Below are 22,830 nucleotides of genomic sequence, written 5' to 3'. Positions count from 1 at the left end.
TCTATTGTTTTTAATGAGTTCGGTGCATGGGAAGTTCGACGTTTGCCCTAGGCCTAAGAACCCTATAGCTTTTGTACCTAAGGAAGAATAAAAGAAAGAAAGAGAGAAAGAAAAAGTGAATGAAGAAGAGAGAAAATATGAGAACGAAAGTAGGAAGGAAGGAAGAAAAATATGATATAAAACCAAACATCGCTTGAAGCGTATAATAGGAGTAAAAATTTAGCCTGGTTTTAAAACCTTCGGCTGGTCAGCGGTCAACTTTGTTTACCCTGGCCGGTACAAGTGGTGTGATTCAGTCCACTGTTTTGTATGAAAATATAACTTTTTGTAAAGTTATTTTAATGTTCTTGTTGAACCCACTATACATTCATTTAAAAATGAAAAGGTAGTTTCACACTAGTTTTTAGCTAGTTATATCTTTTTATACATTCATTTAACTTCTATTCAAGATTAATGAAATTTCAATCACAGCAACACTTTTCAAAATGGACCACACCTTTTCGGGTAAATTTTTTTTACACGTCTTCAGTTTTTCCTAAACACCAGAGAAATTTTGACAGATTCACTAACGCGTTTGACACTTGCTTAAGAAGACGATAACTAGGCACACATTTGTTGGTTCTCTTACAATAACAATATCAGGATTCTGACCGTGAAAAATACATGTAATTGTTTAATCTAGACCTGAAATTGCCACGTATGATTTTACCTTAAAAATACTCGATCTTTAACTCGTTAAAGCACGGCTTTATGAACTTACGTGAAAAAAAATCGGTTAGCGAAGTCCGAAATAGATGTAATAGTATAAAATTTCGGTTTGAAGTGGAGGTTTTTTTGTGTGTTATTAAGATTCATGTAGTTTCTCAGTTGGGCTATAAGGAAACTCTGGAAACTTACTAAGCTGTTTGTCTCAATAAATCTCATCGCTCACGTTGAGCCTAATGCGTTTTTGACCTCGAAAATATTAACAATAAAAAGATACGTTTTTCGACACCTTCCAGCATCGGTTCTGTGTTATAACAGTGGTATTTTCAAAGCATTTGACAGCGTAAAAGTTGTTTTGAAACGTGTACGGAACATGTAAACAAAAGAGTCCATTCCCCGTTCTGAACTCCAAAACAACAAGCAACGAAATCTTACATCAGTGGTTTGAAAATCAAAACAACAGGCTGGAGTGAAGTAAGGTGATTGTTGGCAGCAGTTCATTTAGTTCTACCCTTTTGACCCGCTTGCATTAACGACACTATCTCGGTAAGTCAGTCGATCTTTGATCTTCAATCTTCACTTTCTCCTCTTCAACTGGATTTGTCTAATTTGCAAATTCATTTCGTACCACCACTTTTCCTAATTTTTTTTTTTCATTTTTTTTTAATTTAAAATAAAAAATCACTGTTATCGAAATAATTATGTAACAATTTTCGAAAGCTTCCTCAGTTTAAAAAGTCAGTTAATGAGTTCAACCTTATTACTTTAAAAAGCTGCTTTAAAATCGTAAATTTACGCCTGTTTGTTATCTCGAAATTTTATTTCTGCATTGATAAACTTAAAATCAGAAAAACTTATCACATTTTTTTATAAAGTACTCCGCTACGATATACTTCAAATTTTCTCCGAAGTTAATTTTTGAAGTTAAGTTTTCAACTGCCTTCTCTGTTAGAAAATTTGAGGTATCATCGTCTAACTTTAAAAAGCATTTCTTAGCTTTTAACCAACGTACTTTGTTAACCATCTCAACGTATGACCATGCAACAGTCAGTATTGCGAAACTTGCACTGTATTTCAAATGAGTTCTAACTTTTTTTTTTTTTTCTTTTAATTTTTATTATTATTTAAGTTTTTCTGGAATATTTCAATTTTGACTTAATTTAGGGCCCTTTCTTTGTAAGGTTTAGTTTAAGGAGTAATATGATGCTTAAAATATGACGTTTCACATAATTTCATTCATTCTTGTGGTAAAATCCCAGTATTCCGTTACTGAATATATCTAGTGTGACTCAAAAACCTTTTATCACGATTAAAAGATGGAACCAAGTTAGCTTTTATATCCATTTTTAAAGATTTTTCACAGACATTTTATTTTTAGAAAATTTGTAGGATTTAGTCACTTCACAAAATCATGAATAACACATTATTTATAGATCAGTGGGTTATTATCATTCATCACCCGCCATTGCCCGAAGCCGTTATCAAAACATACTTTGTTCACTTGCAGGTTGTTTAAATAAGGAGTAATTTTTTCCCTGTCACAGACACTGTACTAGAAACCTAATTTATGAAAATTGTGTTTAAGAAAATAAATAGAACGCGATTGTCCTTGTCTTCGTCCTTTTCCTTATTTTTCTTTTCCTTTAAAAAAATACAATTTCAATAGCTCCCATCGTTGAATTATTCTACAGGTGATCAAAAGAAGACTTCATCATGAGACTCTTGATCATTCTCGCCGTCCTTTTTGCTATCGCTTATGGAGCACCAACCTTAAACCTGGGTAAGAATTATTAACCTTCTTATACCGCATCATACACCAAGAAACTTCTCTAATCTTGAGCTTCAGTTTTGTTACTTTAGTATAAAAGTAATTTCAATGTCTACAGTATTCTTGTCGAAATCTGGAATTCTTTAAAATTCTTGCGATTAAAATGTATAACATTCGTCGTCTTTCTTCCTTTGAATTCGTACTTGGACCTTTTTTGTAGTAGAGTGTGAAAACTACAAGGTCCCTTCACTGGATGTGAACTCCATTAGACCATGACTATTTCACATCCAGTGAAAGGACCTTTTTCGTAGTTGAAGAGGTCTTTTCGCTGGATGCGAACTCCATTAGACCATGACAATTTCACATCTAGTGAAAGGACCTATTTCGTAGCTGAAGAGGTCCTTTCGCTGGATGTGAACTCCATTAGACCATGACTATTTCACATCTAGTGAAAGGACCTGTTTCGTAGCTGAAGAGGTCCTTTCGCTGGAGGGATGTGAGACGTTTGCAAAACTTTGCACAAAAGGAATTTAGAATGATGTCTTTTTTTCCTGACTACACAGAAAAGGACCCCTTGATGGCTGAAAGCAATGCTAATGCCACCGAAGCTGTCCCAGAATCATCTGAACTGGAACCTGAACCTAAAGATATGGCAGGGGACGCTCCCAAGTCAGAAGCCATGCCCAAGGATGAGGCAACAGTAGAGGATTCTCCATCTGAATTAAAGAATGATGATGCTTCAGCCGCCAGTGAGTCCCAGAATGATGACAACTTCAGTGAAGAAGGTGATAATGATTTCGATGAAGATGAAGACGATGAAGACGATGAAGATGATGAAGATGATGAAGATGATGAAGATGATGCTGAAGAATCTGGCGACAGTGACGACAGCGAGGAGTCTGGTGATAGTGACGACAGCGAGGAGTCTGGCGACAGTGACGACAGCGAGGAGTCTGGTGATAGTGACGACAGCGAGGAGTCTGGCGACAGTGACGACAGCGAGGAGTCTGGTGATAGTGACGAAAGCGAGGAGTCCGGAGACAGCGATGATGGTGAGGAGTCTGGTGACGAAGATGACAGCGAGGAGTCTGGCGAGAGTGGTGACAGCGAGGAGTCTGGTGATAGTGACGACGGCGAGGAGTCTGGCGACAGTGACGACAGCGAGGAGTCTGGCGACAGCGACGACAGTGAGGAGTCTGGCGACAGCGACGACAGCGAAGAGTCTGGCGACAGTGACGACAGCGAGGAATCTGGCGACAGTGACGACAGCGAGGAGTCTGGCGACAGTGACGACAGCGAGGAGTCTGGCGACAGTGACGACAGCGAGGAGTCTGGCGACAGTGACGACAGCGAGGAATCTGGTGATGAAGATGACAGCGAGGAGTCTGGCGATGAGGAAGACAGCGATGAAGAATAAGCGCCATATCAAGTACAATGATTAACAACTCAACTCCTGAGATTTTAATTCTCAGAGACTGTCCACACATGATGTGTATGTACACTAATGTACATTATGTATACATGCAATACTTAGACGTTATCTCTAAAGAGATACAACTAAGACCATTGGTTTATATATTTATATATATATAAATATTTGTCGTGCTATATGATCAATAAAATACAAATATTATATACAGAATTAATCTTTGATGGCCGACAATTACTTATCATTTATGAAAAGCTTATAATTCTTTGGGAGTGTTGTTAATATATAATCAAGTTAAACCAACAAAAGGAAATCAACGAAGGTTCTGGTATAAACTGAATGGTGTCGCCTGGACGAGCGATAAAAGTGAGAAACTTATTTATTCACGCTAACATATTCAACTAGTGCTGATTTCCAATATGGTCGTGTAGCCCATTGCAGTATAATTTAGGGCACAGTCTAAAGTCAGGATAAGCTATTTACTCTTTCATTCATATTCTCTTCAATACTAGTAAAGAATTCGTAGCAAAAGACCTCTTATCCATTCTTAGTGCTGACTTCACCTCAATTCCCTTCGCACATGGATTTGATTGATTTTCACGCAGACACACTGATTCTCTTTGAATCAAGTTTTGACATCAGAAATTAACACTGGCCAAAGTCTGGCAGCAATGAAAAACTCCATCATCGAACATTCCAAATTTGAGCTTGGATCAAAAGAAACTAAGATTAATAAAAAAGCATGACAGGATCGAATGTATGCTTTATAGCATTGGAAAGATGTTTCCAACCAAAAGATAAAACTGCCTTAATAAGTAAAAGCAAAAATAACTTTAAATTCTGAAAAAAATCAAAAACGAAACATCACACTTAAACTAAATTTCAAATACTAAAGGAAAAGTTTCAAAATGGGAATACTCAAGATTTAAAACGAATGGAAAAGGGCTTTCTTCACGTCGATTTAAACAAGGATTACCTCATTAGCCTAACGTTTGAAACGAAAGGTTTTTGGCTTGGTTTATTTTGATTCTTGGTTTGTGAGTTTATTTTTGGTTTTCCGAGCGTACCACACACATCGCCAACTACCAAACACGCCGTATTTTGCGAATAATTTTCAAGGTTTTTACTTCAAAAATTGCCTATTCTTGAAGAAAGGATCTCACAAATACTCGTCTCAAATCGGAGCTTTTTGAAAGTAAAAAACGAAAAGTATAAATTCGTTCAATCGACCACAGATTCTACATCAGTAATTTAGAATGTGTGTATTTTAAGGATCGACCCCGGCAAATGAGGTAACTAGCTCTGATTTTGAGAAATGTTGTTTATAATATTTGACCTTTTGTGTTTTTCTTGCAATTTAACAAAGCACATATCGCAAGAAGCCTGTTAAAATCTAACTATCGAGACGAAAAGGTTTTTCCAAACAAATTAAAGTATGTTTGGTAAAATTCAAATGCTTTAATGTTATATATTGTTCTTCTACCCCGGCAAGTGGAAAACTGTTTACACAGAAATTTATAAATCGAAAACTATCTTGACTCTCTATACATTTCTCTGTAAAATCTAACTTAACTCGCCAAACACTTTCAAGCGACACCGCTGCATTTGTACGCGGGCGCATGACCGGAATAGTTGGCGATGCTGACATAAGTTATAAAAAATATAGCTAAACAATGAATATTTTTTCGCTATCTCGAACAGATCTATGCAGCATTTCCTCTTTCTTACTCTTAGACCTCCAAATTAATTTTTCATATACTTTATTTGTGGTTCCATCATTTTTATTTGATGAATTGAAAACACGAACGCCAGTGAACAGATTTGCTTTGTATTCAACGTCTCAGTTCTCCCGGTAACACTCGTGTGGTCTAAATTTGAAAAAAAGCCACGTTTTGTGTTGGAATTTCAAGAGGTTGATCGTTTGTAACCAGATTTTCTTACATTAAGCGGTTTCTGGGGGAAATTTCAGAACTTTTGTGCTATCACCTGAGACTCTATGGACAATAAAATATCAATTATTCACAAAACGTTTAACGCTTTTGAACTTTACTCCTATTTCTCAGTCTACGGCAAACCAAGTTTCTTTCAGTGAAAATTCTTTTTCCAGTTCACTATAAGCTATTATAAAATATCTGTTCTAATTCTCGCGTTCTGATTGGTTGGGAGCGAGCGCGTGCTTTATGAGAGCACACAGCACGCTCGCGTACTTTTAGTTTTGTCATTCACTCCGCTACGCGTCGTGCTTCCGTACTAACACTTCTCTCGTGTTCTGCCAGTCGACCCCGCGTGCTTTATAACTCCACACAGCGTTTTCTATTTCTTCAGTTTAATTTCCTCATAATGCTGATAGAAAAGAAATGAATTGCTCCATAATAGTGCAAATTTGCGTGAATTTGCAATTGATATTTTCCCCAAAACCTGAAAAGGTTTACCAGATATCTAAAATAGGAATAATAGTAAATAGAAACAGATAGAAACCCGCGACGAATTAGTAAAACTAAATAGTACTGAATTATTCAAAAGTCATTGTTTTGTGAGCTGTTTTAAAACCACTATCAGTTTTAGCACGAGTTGGTTTGCACTCTTTGCAAGCGCTGCTGGAGTTCCATTGAGCAAATTATTCCTTTTGGGAAATACAAAAATGACGTTAGTCTATAGTTTATTTTTTAAATCATTAATGTGTCTATCGTTATTTGTGGTTTTAGGTCGATAGAAAAAGGCGCCAATAGGACGGTCTAGCATGACTGCAAACTCACGCAGCCGTAACCTTCAGGAATCAAACCAATAAAGACAAAGAAAAAACAAAGTGCTGCTTGAAGCAGAACTCTATAAATATACTAGCAGGGCATAATTTGTACGCCATTAGAACGTATTCTCCAAGCGTGGTGTGCAGCTTAAGAATTGCTTCTCTTTAAATTACGTTTTAAAATGAAATATTTCATTATTTTTCTCGTCTTAATGCAGGTCTTTAATGGACTTGCTTTGCCTGCAAAAAAACCGAGTAACCTCAAGAAGTTATTGGAAATAATAGCGTTAAGGAGTAACGGTAAGCTTTCTAGTTATTGTATTAGCGATTATATATTTTTTATAAACCAAATTTGATAGTCAAAATTGAAAGCCTAGAAAATTTTTGAACGGGAATTAGATAGCTATCAAAACAATAAAAACAAAATATCATCATTCATTGTTTAGATATTGAAAGAATTAACTTCACTCCCGATTCGAATTAATACTTCATTTTTTTAAAAAAGGAGGGATTAACAGTTTAATAGAGTCAATAGTTTTTAAAGAGAAAAACTAGAGCTCTGAAAAAAGGAGCGATTTTTTGAAGATAGTCAAGTTTATTAAATAACATATGCGCACGACTTATTGTCGAATGTATTTTCCCGCGCAAAACATTAGCGGAAAAGCGCGCGCGCCCATTCTTAAGAATAAGATACCGTTAAAAGCTTTTCTCGTTAGATTAAAAATCCTCATTAAATAGATACATGCAGATACATTCTTACCAATTAATATTTTTACTTCGTTCTATGCACTTTTAGAAATTGTATAAAATTTTAAGCGGAAATTATTTTAGGCGCGCATTTCATCTTCGCCATTGACCCATGAAAATCATGCTTTTATCATGATTAGGTGTGTTTTCAAATGACCTTTAAAATCTAAGTCCATATTTTTTCGATCTATTTTTTTTCTCGAGAGAACCACGTTAATTAAACTCCGTTTGGAAGTAATATTAGATTTTCAAAGTGATTATTGATTGATTACTTTTATTTCTAAACTCATACATTGCTCGCTGGACTGAATAATTAATATCTAAAATGATACTATAAAGTTTAAATTAAAACAAAGCTGCAAAGTTACAGTTAGTTTTATAATTCAATTGATTATATGAAAAGCTTTCGCAAATTTGATTTATTGTCGATTTTTTTGTTCTTTCTTTGTAGATAATCCTGAGGAATTGGCTTTTATGTCAGAGGATAATAGTAAGGAATATTGTTCATGCGCTTTATGTGGCAGATTGCTCTTTCTTCTAAAGCTTCCCTTCTCAGCTTTAGTTTCATATTAATCTTGTCTAATTCTGAAGATAAATTCTCAGATTCTCTTTCTTACTCTTTTACATTTTATTTTTTTCCTTCTTGCCCGAGTGAATAAAAAGTAAAAACTTGTCTCTCAAATTTTCCTTCCAACATCTTTATTTCTATCTCTTTCTAGTCGAAGAAACACACACACACAAAACTCAAATGTTCCTTCCAACGCCTTTATTTCTATCTTATTTCTTCTAGTTTTCAACAGTAATTTATTTGAAGAAGACATCTTTCTAGATGGCAGTACGTCTGATATCTTCAACCAACTGCTCAGTCCCAGCAGAGAGGCCTTGGTAAACCCAGTATCTCGCTGGCCTAATGGCCGCATACCTTACGTGTTCGGCCCTGTTAGTAAGTAAAAACATATCGCAGTGTTTTACCATGTTATCAGAGCAAGGTTTAACATGGAGATCTGGCAGTACAGAAACGTGGTGCAGTGTCTGTGACCGAGACGTGCCTACATTGCGAGCAGAGGTTTTTCTTCCCCTCCAGATAGGGCGACTCTGAGCGACTCTCGATCCGAAAAGCAAGCGAAAAGAATTAATACAAATTAACACGTAGCCTCTTACTGGCTTTTGTGTTTGAAAAGCCGGCGAAGCATATCTCGGAAGTGGGCTATTACGAATTCTTTCAATTGTAAGAATTAAACTGCAATTATTTTCCAGCTACGTTGGTAAAGAATACCTTCCACGCAGCAGTCAAAGAGTACGAGAAGCACACCTGCATTAAGATAGTACCCAGGACGTCAGAGAGAGATTACCTCTATATCGTCAGTGAGGGAGGGTAAGTACGGGCCTTTGAGCCCGTAAGGGAATCAAATCGCTTACGTCTCATCTTTGGGGTTTCTGGTTGGATTCCTGAACTCGGCATAACATGTAAAATTTCTTTGCATAATTCAAAAGATTTTCTCTAAATTTTGTTGTCTGTGGGTAGTTTTCAGAGGTCGTCCAGTTCAGTTTCTTCCTCTGAAAAAAAAAAAAAAAAAAAAAGAAAAGAAAACTCGCTAAAATCCCAGCACAGCTCGACCCAACGCTGTGGTCATATGTTCGATCCCTACATCATCATCTGTGAGTAGAGTTGCTTGTTCGTCGTTCTTCTCTGTCCTTCGAGCCGCTTATTCTCCGGTTTCTTCAGTTTTTCTTACTCCACAAAAATCAACTTCTAAATTGCAATTAATTTAGTCATAATTATCTGGCATGGCTCAAAAGACAGAGCAATCAATCCCTGCGTGATCGACGTAAAATAAATAGGACTTTTCATATATGATATTGTAGGTGCTGGTCTTCAATAGGTCGAAGTGGATACAGGCAGAAGCTTTCTATTGGTCGAAACTGTGAACGCAAAGGAATCGTGATGCACGAGTTGATGCATACGTTAGGATTCTTTCACGAGCAGTCGAGACTGGACAGGGATGACTTCGTTACCATTCATTGGGAGAACATTGATCCGAGTAAGTGAGATATCATCAAGATAACTATCATCATCATCATCATCATCGTCACCGTCATTATCATTATCATGATCACTATCACTATCACCAACACCATTATCATCATCATCACCGTCGTTGCACAATGATCACTATCACTATCACCACCAACATCATCATCATCATCACCAACATTGTCTTTATCTTCTTCATTATTAGCAACAGAAACAGCAGCGGTAGTAGCGGCAAGTTAAATCCACTTTTCTTTGATCTCTCCCTTTAACAGAGAGACGTTACAACTTCCAGAAGTACGAACACGGTAAAGCAGATTCCCTGGGTTTCGACTACGACTACGAGTCCATCATGCACTACCCAATGTATTGATGGGTTGCAAGCATTCCCAAGAGAGTTAAAAGACAAAAGCATGGCGGCCATTGTGGTGCCGTTAACAATGGATGCTAATAAGAAATCTTTTGTTTAATGGCACCAACGCTCCCTCGAGAGCCCGCCATGACGTAACGTGCAATCGAAGAATTCCTTCACATCCAACGGACGCGCCACGATCGTTCCTAAAGACCCCAAAGCCAAGATTGGACAGAGAAAAAAATTTAGTGAAATTGATATTGCACAACTTAACAAATTTTACAATTGTCCTAAAAAAACCGCTGCACTCCCTACGACGCCTGCTCCAACTACGACTCCTGCTCCTCCAATTAAGCCGACAGGTAAGTTGAATGTGAAATTATTCTAACGAACGGACGAACGGACGAACGGACGAACGGACGAACGAACGAACGACAGAAAGACAACAAATTAGACAAACCAACAAAAAAGTTTAGGTAGACAAACACGTAAACAAACATGCAATCTACCAAGACCAATGCTTACCAACGTTTCACAGGAAGAAAGAAAGAATGCTAAATGTAATGACAATCCTGAATAAGGAAAAAAACCACTAGACACAAAAGGTCAATGCAATTGCGTGTCCGTTTCGTATCACGTGCTCAAAAGAAGTTTGTCTTTGTTGATTTCAGAGCCATGCTTGGATACACTGTCCACGTGTTGGTACTACGCCTGGTTTGGATACTGTGATTATTACTTTGAATTCATGACAACAAACTGCAGAAAATCTTGTGATCGCTGCTGAGACGGTAGGATTTGGTTAGCATCGGGTAGGGTCAGCTTTCACGTGAGGAGGAGAAGGAGAGGGAAGGGGGGGACATTTACCCAAATATGATCATTTTCCCGTAAGAGGGCTACACCCAAATGATCATGACAAATCCTCCCTCCCTCCCCTCCCCAAAAACACATTGTCAAGAAAACTTGTCTAGATTTCATACTGCAACTTGTTTCCTCATGTTCTTTCTTCTCCTTCATTTTCAGGAGGTCATTCCCGCGTCGTAAGCTCACTATCTACCAAGTATATCTACAAAGCTTTTCGCTGTTGTATCACAGCGTGGGATAATCACAACAGAGCTAGGCTCCAAACTAAGTGAAAGCCCAAAGATCGATCCTATATATCCTATACTGTACCTGCTGTACTTTGCTATAGAGCGTTTTCACTCACGTGAGAAGACAGCCATAAACAATAGAAACTTTCTACACGGCATTTGCATAAAATAGAGTTCGATTCTCGGAGGATAGAAAATGTATTGTTTTGGTACCCCATAATGCCCGCTGTGACGTCACGTGAAAACGCTCTATAGTCGTCAGTAACCTAAAATCGAGCGCGGTCATTATCACTTATATCATTTATTTTTGATTTGGGTAGGTTAATTTAAACAGATTGAATAAATAAATAATAAATTTAAAATCAACCATGTTGATGTTTCCATGAAGCTTTAAATTTTCCTACATGTTGATGCTCCCAATCATTTCCAAGAGTGTCAAACGAGAAAGACATGGCGGCCATGTTGGTGGAATTGACAATGGATGTTAATGAGAAATAGTTCATTAAATAAATACCTCCAACATGGCGGCTATGGTGTAAAGTACAAGCGAAGAATTTACTCAGCCTGACATATTTGCAGCCTGCGTATATCATAAGCAGCGGTTGTTCACTATTTTCCAGTCTCTCTCAGCTACTCTATCACGACTGGTTAATTTTCTGTTACAATGTTTTTCGAGGTCGGGGTAGGCCGAACTGGGAGTACTGGCCAAAGGGTTGAAAGAGGTTTTCCTGTGTTCATCACTCAATCGTTTGACTCAGGCATAGATATACTTGTGACAAACAAATTAAAATAGTGGGTGCATATAAACTACAAAAGAATTCTCATATTTAAAATTTTCCTTATCTATATTCTATATTCATCATTGTACAACTATTATGCAACGGTTTTCTTATGAATAACGCATGTGTTTTGATTGGTTCTAACGGAACCACGTGATTGTCGGCACGATAACTATGGTAACGTATAGTACCACAGATCTTTGAGCTGGGCTATCGACGTTAAATACATCCTTTTATCTAAAAAATATACACGTCTAGATAAAAAGGATGGCGTGTGACCACTTCTTCGTAATATATATTTACACTGCAGGTCATCCTGAAAAAATTCTAAAAATCAAATTTTTTTGATTTGAAGAGGTTTGAATTGTGTGCGTGACACTCACGTCATGACATATCGTTGTGATAATTTTGTCAATTCCGATTGGATATTTTTGTCAGCTGATGACTTGGAGTGATCCTATTGGATTATCTTGTTAGCCGATGATTTAGTGAAATCCCATTGGATATTTTTGTCAGCTGATGACTTGGAGTGATCCTATTGGATTATCTTGTTAGCCGATGATTTAGTGAAATCCCATTGGATATTTTTGTCAGCTGATTATTTGCCAGCATCCTATTGGATATCCTTGTTGTGAAAGGCCATTGGATATTTTTGTCAGCTGATGACTTGGAGTGATCCTATTGGATTATCTTGTTAGCCGATGATTTAGTGAAATCCCATTGGATATTTTTGTCAGCTGATTATTTGCCAGCATCCTATTGGATATCCTTGTTGTGAAGGGCCATTGGATAAGTTTGTCAGCTGATGACTTGGAGTGATCCTATTGGATTATCTTGTTAGCCGATGATTTAGTGAAATCCCATTGGATATTTTTGTCAGCTGATTATTTGCCAGCATCCTATTGGATATCCTTGTTGTGAAGGGCCATTGGATAGGTTTGTCAGCTGATTACTTGGAGCGATCCTATTGGATAATCTTTTCAGCTAATGAATTAATGAAATCCCATTGGATAAGTTTGTCAGCTGATTACTTGGAGTATTCCTATTGGATAATCTTGTCAGCTGATCAAGGGAGATGATCTCATTTGATAATCTTGTTGAGGAATCAGCGGCATCAGAGATATACTGCTTGGGACTTCACGATCAGCTGGGGAAAAAAGATTAAAAACATCATAATTTATCACAAATGTTCATTAGCGATCTTGTTTTGGAGAAGAAAAAAAACTAAAAAAAACTTCGCGCTGAAATTTCGCCAGAAGACCGACAAGGTACAAGCAACTATTGAAGCAAGTTTTAGAGCGATTTGTTGATTGAAACAATTTTTTATTCTTATGTTTATATCATAGAGTGCTCACGCTAAATCCGTAAAACAAATACTAATTTTTAGCACTAAATAGTGATAATTAAACAATAGAAAACAAAGGATTCTGTATTAAATAGTACTAATTAGTACTATTTAATGTTCACGGTTTTAGTGCGTGCACTCTACCTCCCATAGTCCCTCCCTTACTTATTCCCTCAAATAACTCAAGAACCTTGTTTGGGCTGCCTGTGTTTCAGCAAACATGGCTGCCGCCAAGGTTGAAGACACATTGCAAAGTTTTTCGTCGCAACGAGCTCGGTTTTACAAGCAAGTCTTCTCCATTTATCAGAGGTATGTGAACTATTATGTATTCTTTTAATATTACAGCTTAAACATGGTTTCTATAAGAGGTTTGTATTGATGTTTAAGTTTATGTTACTGGAAGCCTTTCAAGTAAAGTAAGTGTTGTACTCGAAGCTTATAAAAATTGTTGGACTTCTTTAGCTAGTTTTGGAGTATTTAAGTTATCTTCGAATACTGAGGACTAATAAGAATGGAGTATTAAGGCAGTAGGCAGTAGACCGAGTCTAATTTGGTAAACAAAGGAATTTTTTAATTCATAACTTTTAAGAATAGACAGAAACTCAAACTTAGTCTTATTGCAGATTAATAATGTGAGCTAACATGACAATCTTAAAAATTATGAAAAATTACACATAAGTTAGAAATAACTTCGAATATAAAGATATTGCCTTGCTTTTTGCCTGTCCATCCACCAAAAGTCAAACACTTTAGTAGTACTTTTGAGAATTTTTGAGAGGACTTTCATGTGTTACCAAGGTCAGTCTATTGAGTGTTCTCTTTGGTCGATGAACATTTCAATTTAAGGGGTCATAATCAGTTTTCTCCTATATTTAAAATAAGCTAAAAGTCTAAAACTTGATTTTTGTTTCTGAATTTTGTATCTTAAGGGATTTTTTTATTTTGGGAAATCTAAAATCGTACGTGTTCAGGGTGGAATTGGACTGGATGTCGGAGCTTGAATCGCAAAAAAAGTTTTGGTCGTATTTTTAGCTTTTGAGAGGGCATGGAAAATCGCAATGTATACCAAAAACATACCCAACCTCTAAAATTTGGTTTATGCTTCTAGTTTCTGAATTTTGAGAGTTTTTTAATTTTGGAAAATCAGGAACCGCGCATGGATGGAATGGACTGGACTTCGATTAGCTGGATCGTGCGGATCGCAAAAACGTTTTTTACGCCGAATTTGCAGATTTTATCCTGAAATATTTATCTTAATATTCATAAATAGTAGTTCTCTGTAGAAATTTTGCACAAAATCAAGCTTTAATTTTTTGTCATAATATACCTTTTATTTTATTTGTCTTGGTGCAACTAAGCTGACCCAATACAGACCACGCGTAATTTGATTAAGAATACGATTATCTTTTTGGACTGTATCCAAATATATATTTATTCGTCTCCTCATGCGCAACCGTTAACCAAAGAAATGATACTCTTGGGAATGACACGTAGTGTGAAATGGGAAACATTACATCAAAATGAATTAGGTTTATTGGATTTTGGAGCTCGGAAATAATCGTCAGTCTATTCGGAATTCCTTTGGTAAAGAAATGCACAGGTAACCCAGCCCATTGAAATATAAAGGCTATCCTTACCTCCAGATGAGGACGATTCTTGCTGATCTTGGTCTATTGCTTCAGACCGTAGCAACGGTTTTCTAGGCAATGGTTCTATTTTGTTTCGAGGTAAACGCAACGAGCTGTTCGTCGTTCTGTTCGCTCTGTTATTTCGTTCAACCATTTCTGTTTTGTTATTAGCGTCGTATTCTTCTTCGTCTATTCGTTCGACGGGAACGGTAGCTCTTTGATGCTGATAACGTCTTATTGCAGGACTCGTTTCTGGTGCCTGATTGGGTAGTTGCGTGAGTGTGACTTTTCGACTCTCGTTTTCAGATGAGCTGACATCGCTACTGCTCGCTGTTGCAGGGGACTGGATTAAGACATCTGGATGCTGTTTTACTTGAATATTTGTTGTATTTAATGAAGGTTTCTTATACTAAAAATAGAATATTGCGTCATAGGTTAATAACAATAGACGTCATTTTCGATTTCGCGTGGAAGTTTGCCAGCTGAATCGATAATAAGCATGAGGTCAGTGATAGCCTTTCACTTTCATTTAGCCGATATTTATAACAATTTAATCATTCTAAGCATTTACCCAAACGTACTACAGTTGTTGGCCGATTGAAAGCGAGTAGGCCGGCTTACTAGAACAGTAGACCATACGCGCATGCGTAAGATCGGTAACCGCATAACATATTGATTTTACTTACCTCTTCTTTTAAAGTTATTTCTCCTAGAGGGTGGTCTTTGAAATAGCTAATAACTTCTCCCACTGTGTCGAATCTTTTCGCTCCGACGTAATACGAGTTGTCTCGTGTGACGACCGAATGATGACAAACATATTTACCAGCACTAAATGTCGAGAAAATAAATAGATGTTAGTTAAAATATTCTGCAAAAATAAAAACTTCTTGGACTTCTACTTGGACTTCTACTTGGACTTCTACTAATTTCTTGCAATTTTTCTTGTAAACTTGTAAAATCCGTTTACCCAAAAGCACAGCATTATAGCATGGGCTCCCTGTGTTGATCATTTACTTCCAAAAAATCTTAAAATTTTGTATATCTCATTTGTAGAGGTTTTTTTAACCAACCTTAAAGAAAGAAATAATTCTGATGTCATGTCGTAAGAGAACACGAATGAACCAGGGTCTGATTCTTGAAGGAGATCTTCTGCTTCTGCTCTAGTGATGCTAAATGGATTCCACCTGGAATAAAACAAGAAATTTAAAATCTTAATTGTGTATCGGCGCTTTAGGGAGGGGGTGGGGGGCGGGGAGAGGGAGGGGAAAGGGGAAGGAGGAGTGGGGAGGGGGAGGGGAGAGGAGAGGAGAGGAGTGGAGAGGAGAGGAGAGGAGAGGAGAGGAGGGTTACTTTTTTTTAACAATATGCTCTTTTATCTTTTTCATTGAAATCAAAAACAGAATCAATTTTAACAAGCTTTGAATGTCACAGAAAAAATCTTCTCAACCGCATTGCGCACTTTGAATTTCTTCCTTCTTTTCCAAAGTTTTTTGGCGACTGGTTTATTTGGAATTATCTTCATTGATTAGTTAAAAATTAGTGACCAGAGACCATGCTTCGATACATTGAATGCTGATCCATCGTATGGTAGCGCGAAGCATTTACGGTAACGCCGGAGATTTCGACCGCGACACCCTATCCCGGGAGGATTTACATTCTTTGCTGTTAGATTGGTTAGAAGTTTGGTATGATCAAAGACCGTCTTTTTTAGGGCCTTGTATATCTTATTTATTTTTAATTATAATTAACCAGGACCATACTTCCAGACATCGAGTGCTGAACCGTCGTAAACCATGTAAACTAAGATCAACTGCGATCGGCTGTGAAAATTATCTGCTGAAAGTAAACTTGTAAGTTTGTTTGTCCGAATTTCGCCGTTGTCTTCGTTTTTATGACGTCATGGTTGCGCTGCGCTATTACGATCTCGGTCCATCCCCTTACCTCTCACATAAACATACTACGCATGCGTAATTGTTACTTAGGTCACAAATAGCTTACGTCCTTTACTTATAAAAAATTGAACAGATTTCTAGAAAAAAATAAACCAAAACAAAACGAAAAATTTAAAAAACAGCTTCAAGTACAACCTGTGTGTGACGCTGTACATTCTTTCTACTTATTTTCTATAAACGTTTCTTGTCATTTCTGCGCTTTTCTTTCACAAATGAATCTTGCACTTCGAGTTATCCCTCGCCCACACAACAGCTGGAACAACGCTACAAAAACTAACCAATCAAAACTCGGGTTTTCCTCACGTGATTTTCACAACGTTCTTATAGTAGTGGGGATGTTTACATAGTAATAAAGCCTATACAATGATTTCTTAATAAAATTTTCGTTCAATTAAACTACAGTGAGATAAAAAGATCCGACAAACTGTGGGTTCAGTTTTCAGTTTAGACGAATAATGAAGAACGAAGGCTTTATTTCAAGGCGAGAATAAAGTGATAACTGTGAACCTAACTCCATCGCCTTTTCGGAACCTCTGGTGTGTCAGGTTCGATTTAGACTGTGCTCAGTATCATATATGAGTGGCTATGAGTAGTGTTTCTTAGGTCTCTCCCTATTTCACGTATTTTTTTCTCCGGTTTTCCCATCGACAGAATTTTCTAGCGACAGAATTTTACCCCTGGGTTTCGAAGAATGCGGGCATCCTGCCTTCAAATGACCTAACACACTGGATTCCAATTCCATGTGTGAGTTCACTGTGCCAAAGGAGGATGTTTCACTAGCATGCTTTGAGCTCGTACTCATTATGCATCTGTCTTTAGCGTTTGTTTGAAAAATTTCCTCTCGACGGTGATTTTCTTCCGTTTTTTTTTTTGCCAAACAAAAACAGCAGCAGTTCGCTCATCAAAGATTTACTGCATCCATACTGATGAACAATAGAAAGTCTGGACATTTCTCTGGGACCTAGTTCGGTATTTTTGTAATTTTTGCCATAGGTGCCCAAACGGTTATTGTCTGAGCTAATGAAATGTTGTGTTACTTATGTTGACTGCTTGGATTTGGCAGCTACGAAATGCGTCACAATTGAAAAATAGAAAGAAAAGGGCATGGAAAATGAAAGATTGATAGAGTACTACTGAAGAAGGAATGAATTAAATATGATAAAGAAAGACTGTAGTATTAAAGACAGTAATTAAGATACAAACACAAAGCCGCCATAGAAAATGAAAAATAATTTTACAAAAACATATTAAAAGTGGATGAAAAAAAAACCAAACAAACCTGAATGAAATAAAATATATAAAATCTAAATAAGAAAGTAATGAGAAATAAGAAGAGTAATGGTAATAAACGATTGAAAGTATTAAAAACATGAAAAAAATATGATGAATATGATACGCTCATGACTAATTTAAGAGCAAAAAGAAATTCCCTTTCATTTCCGTTTCTTCTCTTCTCTCTTCGGAGGGGAGGAGCGGGTAGGCGGGCGTAGGTGAGTAGCGTCGGAGGAGCGGGAGGAGCGGAGAGAGGATGCACGGGAGGAGGGAGGGCTGCTGGAAGGGATTTTCGTATCGGTTCTTCTCTTTTCTCTTCTCTTCTCTTCTCTCTTTTCTTTTCTTTTCTTTTCCTTTCTTTTCCTTTCCTTTCCTTTCCATTCCTTTCCTTTCCTTTCCTTTCCTTTCCTTTCCTTTCCTTTCCATTTCTTCCCTCCTTATCGTCTACGAACTTTGGATTATCGTCTTTCTCTAACTTTTCCTTTTCTTAAAAAGTAATTTTCAAGAAATTTTACTCTGGTCGTGATCGAATACTTGACAAGAAGTCCTTTTTTCATTCCATTGATCAGGTCTGTAACGCGGCATTATTTCAGTGAGAACGTCAAAGCTGTTTATATGTAGAAAGCTAACAAATAAGATTCACTCTTGAGCACCGTCCTATAGTCCGTCCTATACTAATTCCTAAAAAGTCAACACAATCGACTCACAGTCCTATTCTATCGTTAAGGTCGAGTTTTATAAATTTTAGGATAAAAGAGGAAAAAACAAATACAGGAATTAAAGTGTTACAATTCACCAAACTGCAGGAAATTATTACAAAAACAGTTGAAAAGTATGATTTTCAAACCGAAATGCTTTATTGTGACTATTTTGACTATGGTTCCTGCGAGAGCTGAATCGTTTGAAATCGCAAAACAATATGTGAATTGTTGTATATAGTCTTTTGACGCGCCCCATTCATTCACATGACAAAAGCTGTAAAGTCTTTAGACAACTCAATGTTTCAGAGTTCCAGCGAGATTGGTTTTTTTTTTTTTTTTTTTTTGCTTCCGAAAAACAAATAGCCTAATGATTCCAATTCATTCTGTGAGAGCGGCTGTGCCCAGACTTAGGCCAGCCCAGAGGTTGTTTCAGGGTTCATTCTGTGAGAGCGGCTGTGCCCAGACTTAGGCCAGCCCAGAGGTTGTTTCAGGGTTCAATCTGTGAGTTAGCCTTGCCCTGACTTAGATCAGCCCAGAGGTTGTTTCATGGCGTGATCTGTGAGATATAGCCATGCATTGACTTAGATCAGCCCAGAGGTTGTTTCAGGGTTCTATCTGCGAGTTAGCCATGCCCTGACTTAGATCAGCCGACAAATCTTTAAATAAGTAGTGATTAAATTAAGAAGATTTGGAATTAACTGGTTACTAGAAATTCAGCTTTAATCTTATCCCTCGGGCAATGGTGTCGAAACCGTTTGAAGGACGTATCTTACTCGATTTTTTACCATTTATTGCCGTTATACCTTAACTTACTAACTTTGTATACATTTTGGTTTCCTAGGAAACCACTTTATGTAATATTACTCATTATCAAACGCTGTCTTAGTATGATTATATCATTATGAATGAATTCATTATGAAGGAATTCTCTATCACTTATGCGGAGTACTTGCGTTGACCAAATTAAAAAAAGATAATAAATAAGCATCAACGTTTTGGAAATTAAGGAATGAAGAAAAAAATGTCCATTTTTCATTTAGTTTTTAATACCTAGGTTTTCGATTTTTTTAGACAATTTTTTTCATCGAGAAAAGAACAATTTCTATCAACGCATTGTCTCAAAGTGGACACCTGTCTACGAAATTGAAACTTCGAGCATGAATCTCTTTATTTTATTTCGAAATTTTTCCCCTAAAGCAATATTAAAGAAAGATCTTTCCCAATATATTTGTTTGTCAGATATAGTTTCTTCAAGTTCTTCAAGTCAAAACAAGTTAAAAATGATTAAAATCTAGAATAAAGCTTGTAACTTAGATCGTTGCCATAGAAACAGACAAGGCTGCGTAATATTAAATGCACTCCTCGTCTCATAATATTTTTTTTCTGCTCAAGTGAAAAAAATAAAGATTGTTTTTTGGGGAAAAGGGATTGACACATTATTCCTTTATGTTTCTCATAAATTATTAAGATAGTTTTTCGTTTATTTAATTAGTATTGTATTGGACTTTTCTGTTTTCGATGGAAATGATCATAAAGTAAATATACGGTATTTTTCGATGAGTGTTTTGAGATTTTCTTCTCCAAAATCAGGAAAAGAGCTCGCTTATTCTTCAAAATATTGCAATAATTCGAGTTACTAATGATTTTAACTCAATATTCTATGTCTAGGAATTTTAAAAGATTATCTAACTTTCTAAAAAAGCAAAAATTTAGCTTTGTGGAAAAAATTTCAATGTCTGCAAACAATTGTTTCCTGTTCGCACAAAGTTGGAAAAAACCTCACTTGAAAAAGAATAATTTCGCGTAAAAATAAATGATTCATTTGATAACTACGAGTTTTTGCTTATTACTTTCCCTATATGACCTTTCGATATTGAATTTTATTGCAAAGTTGACTTCCGTTAGTATAGAATTATGACATTTTGAAATATCCGAACTGCATTGAATATTTATTTGACAAGCTACGTCGTTCAGTCAAATTTGTCCGAGCCGCCGTTCGACAAAATATTCCGCGAAAAAAACAAACACATTTAGTTCTTCAACCTTCGAATATGTTAAAGGGTATTTTCTTCAAAATTATGGCTCAGCTGCATAAATTCTTTTCATGGAATAAAATTTAAAACGTAAATTTTCATGTTTGGTTTTGCGAATAAACAAATATTGTTGCTTCGTTGACTTTTTTCTTACAGCAAAATTACCCTAACCACAGATTATTCAATGAACCAGTGCACAAATTCTCTCAAGTCTTTTCTCTTTTAGTTTTACAGGAATAAAAAACAATTTACTATCGTTAATAAATTTTTAGCTAAAATTTAAGCCCAGATTTTTTGGTTATTTTTGAAGCTTTTGAAAAATCAGTATCCAAAAAGACAAATATAAGCTCATACTTCTCGCTAAAATGCAAATTTAAAGCAAAATAAGTTCTTCAAAAAAATGAGAATGATTGTTGATGAAAAACGTACAGAAAACAGGTGAAGATTAACCGAAATATTTCTCGTTTCCTGTTCCGTACTAAGAAATTAGAAAGCTATATTAAAAATAACATTTTTTGATGAAAATAGCTTCTCTCGTGATGTTGAATGTATTAATAAGGACTGGTCTCCGCTAGTCCGGCCGTCAAATTTTATGGCGAAAGAACATTCACTCAAATAATTCCCTAAATTTATTCTAGTTTAAACGTGTTTAAAAAGGAGTAGATTTTGTCAGTATATACTTACACGGAAGCTGATTGAATGGTTTTACTTGCTGTAGTATTGATAGAGATGGATCCATTTGTTGACGGTGTAGATCGTGAAACTTGGTTGTCTTTTGCTAGCGTTACAGTGTTGGAACATGATATCCCCATTTATGAAAGCACCAGTCAAATAAGCTTAATTCTCCTAACGGAATAAGCGCTAGTTTACTTCTCATCCAAAGCTTTATACAACAAACAGTCGTCTAAAATCAGTAAACATTGTTTCTTCAACGAAAACATAACCCGGCAGAGGCGAGTTTAGCAAGTGTACGATCCAACAAAATACGGTAATTTCGTCTCAACGGATTCTTTTCTTTCTTTCTCCGAGGCACCCTAAATGTTCGTTGACAAACGCTTTTGAACAGAAAAGATTAGTTAGCTCATGATTGACGTGAAATACCGCATTAAGCTTAACTAAGATAACATACATACACATTATTTTGTATAGTATAGCTCTTCGCAAAGGATCTTGGTCTCTGGTATTGATTTGGCCACCAGCAAATAATACGAAAAATATAATTTCACAAAAGAAAAAGAAAAAGGCGAGAAAGATTCCTACTTTATCAATGATTTTTCAGTGTGTTAACAAAGAAATAATATATGAAAAATAAGCAAGAAAGTAAAAAAATGGCACTTTGACAACGAGTCCGAATACTCTCTTGTTTCCATAGCAACGATAAAAAGCTTCTGCGAATCTTTCTCTCGATTAGATAAAGTATAAAGTCGCCTTTAATGAAGCAAAAATGCAGTAAGTTGTCCAAAGGTCAAAGTTATCAAAATTATTGTTGTTATTATTATTGTAGAAGGATCCTAACACGGCGATCTAACGTCTCATGAAATGATACCCGGTTTTTTACTGCTAGTTTTACGAACAGGTGAAACTACTCAAAGGAATCGTCATTATTACTTGAAGCTAGGCTTCGTGATTATGTCTTGCTTGACAATGATCCATCAAAAGATAAGCTTTTTGAATTCATTTATGAATTGTCCCTCTTCATTCCAAATTCGAAATTTTTATGACGGAATGTTCTTTTAGTTCTTTTAAACTAAATTTATTTTATCTTTTTAAAGTTTTGGCATATTATATAAAAAATTATGGCAAAAAAAAAAAAAAACAAAAAAAAAAAAAAAAACCAAAAATAAAAGTATTTTGCATTTTATGAGGTTTCAGTCACTTTTTTCGGAAATACAAAACATATGGCATTGTAATTTTCGTAGTAGCCTAAAGTTTGTTTTTAAAGCGCTGCGCGGCCCTTTATTATATATATTTATTATATATTTATTTTATTTATTTTATTTATTTGTCACAGTAGATCTTTGTAAGGCGGCAGCCATGTTGATTGGAACAATAGATTTACCCCACGTGGTCTCGTATTGAAGTGCTTCAGGATGAGGTTACATAAAAACAAAGCTAAGGTTGTTGTTGTCATTCGAATAATGTTATAAACATCCGTACAAGACAGAACTGAACACCACAACAGTTGAATCCATTACTGATAAAAACAAAATTATCTATGGAATTGATAACATAATTTGAACCAATCACAGCACG

The 22,830-nt window shown here is 36.2% G+C and overlaps 4 protein-coding genes across 5 annotated transcripts in view; 3 read left to right on the top strand and 1 right to left on the bottom strand.

The window, feature by feature from the left end:
- The first annotated feature begins 1,144 nt into the window (after positions 1 to 1,144).
- LOC116296529 (uncharacterized) lies at positions 1,145 to 4,106 on the top strand. Its single transcript, XM_031704554.2, has 3 exons — positions 1,145 to 1,251; positions 2,397 to 2,485; positions 3,037 to 4,106. Exons 2-3 carry the CDS (start codon positions 2,419 to 2,421, stop codon positions 3,888 to 3,890), a joined length of 921 nt encoding a protein of 306 aa, XP_031560414.2. The 5' UTR covers positions 1,145 to 1,251; positions 2,397 to 2,418; the 3' UTR covers positions 3,891 to 4,106.
- A 2,671-nt stretch (positions 4,107 to 6,777) lies between these two features.
- Positions 6,778 to 11,233, top strand: LOC116296545 (zinc metalloproteinase nas-15). 2 transcript variants are annotated; one of them, XM_031704577.2, is made up of 9 exons: positions 6,778 to 6,948; positions 7,847 to 7,885; positions 8,186 to 8,338; positions 8,653 to 8,770; positions 9,262 to 9,437; positions 9,703 to 9,798; positions 9,953 to 10,141; positions 10,451 to 10,567; positions 10,800 to 11,233. In XM_031704577.2, exons 1-8 carry the CDS (start codon positions 6,831 to 6,833, stop codon positions 10,561 to 10,563), a joined length of 1,002 nt encoding a protein of 333 aa, XP_031560437.2. In that variant the 5' UTR covers positions 6,778 to 6,830; the 3' UTR covers positions 10,564 to 10,567; positions 10,800 to 11,233. The 2 variants fall into 2 exon arrangements, with proteins under 2 accessions (XP_031560437.2, XP_031560438.2); XM_031704578.2 differs by having other exon boundaries at positions 10,451 to 10,577.
- Positions 11,234 to 11,693: 460 nt separating this feature from the next.
- Positions 11,694 to 21,741, bottom strand: LOC116296547 (uncharacterized). Its single transcript, XM_031704581.2, has 6 exons — positions 21,711 to 21,741; positions 21,262 to 21,632; positions 15,690 to 15,803; positions 15,306 to 15,447; positions 14,629 to 15,028; positions 11,694 to 12,793 (listed from the first exon to the last, which is right to left on the bottom strand). Exons 2-6 carry the CDS (start codon positions 21,387 to 21,389, stop codon positions 12,705 to 12,707), a joined length of 873 nt encoding a protein of 290 aa, XP_031560441.2. The 5' UTR covers positions 21,390 to 21,632; positions 21,711 to 21,741; the 3' UTR covers positions 11,694 to 12,704.
- Positions 13,205 to 22,830, top strand: part of LOC116296537 (tRNA (cytosine(72)-C(5))-methyltransferase NSUN6) — a 50,386-nt gene continuing 40,760 nt past the window's right edge. The window contains exon 1 of the mRNA XM_031704568.2: positions 13,205 to 13,300. The gene's annotated coding sequence lies outside the window, so the exon portion shown is untranslated. The remainder of the gene's footprint in view (positions 13,301 to 22,830) is intronic.

Source organism: Actinia tenebrosa, unplaced genomic scaffold, assembly GCF_029948245.1.
Source record: "Actinia tenebrosa isolate PJP-AT-01 unplaced genomic scaffold, QUT_ActTen_1.0 PGA_scaffold14__42_contigs__length_11649687, whole genome shotgun sequence".
In the NCBI taxonomy this organism is placed as follows: domain Eukaryota; kingdom Metazoa; phylum Cnidaria; class Anthozoa; order Actiniaria; family Actiniidae; genus Actinia; species Actinia tenebrosa.
Note: the sequence above shows the minus strand (reverse complement) of the source record. Positions and strands in the feature narration are given on the sequence as shown.

What these genes read in the sequence shown, in the direction of transcription:
- LOC116296545 (XM_031704577.2), top strand. Translation starts at nt 6,831, where the DNA reads ATGAAATATTTCATTATTTTTCTCGTCTTAATGCAGGTCTTTAATGGA. An exon ending in TTGGGAGAACATTGATCCGA is followed by an intron (nt 9,438 to 9,702) that starts GTAAGTGAGATA and finishes TCCCTTTAACAG; the next exon opens with AGAGACGTTACAACTTCCAG. An exon ending in TCCTCCAATTAAGCCGACAG is followed by an intron (nt 10,142 to 10,450) that starts GTAAGTTGAATG and finishes TGTTGATTTCAG; the next exon opens with AGCCATGCTTGGATACACTG.
- LOC116296547 (XM_031704581.2), bottom strand. Translation starts at nt 21,389, where the DNA reads ATGGGGATATCATGTTCCAACACTGTAACGCTAGCAAAAGACAACCAA. An exon ending in ACCATTCAATCAGCTTCCGT is followed by an intron (nt 15,804 to 21,261) that starts GTAAGTATATAC and finishes GTTTTATTCCAG; the next exon opens with GTGGAATCCATTTAGCATCA. An exon ending in GAATTATTTCTTTCTTTAAG is followed by an intron (nt 15,448 to 15,689) that starts GTTGGTTAAAAA and finishes CTCGACATTTAG; the next exon opens with TGCTGGTAAATATGTTTGTC.
- LOC116296529 (XM_031704554.2), top strand. Translation starts at nt 2,419, where the DNA reads ATGAGACTCTTGATCATTCTCGCCGTCCTTTTTGCTATCGCTTATGGA. An exon ending in AGCACCAACCTTAAACCTGG is followed by an intron (nt 2,486 to 3,036) that starts GTAAGAATTATT and finishes CTGACTACACAG; the next exon opens with AAAAGGACCCCTTGATGGCT.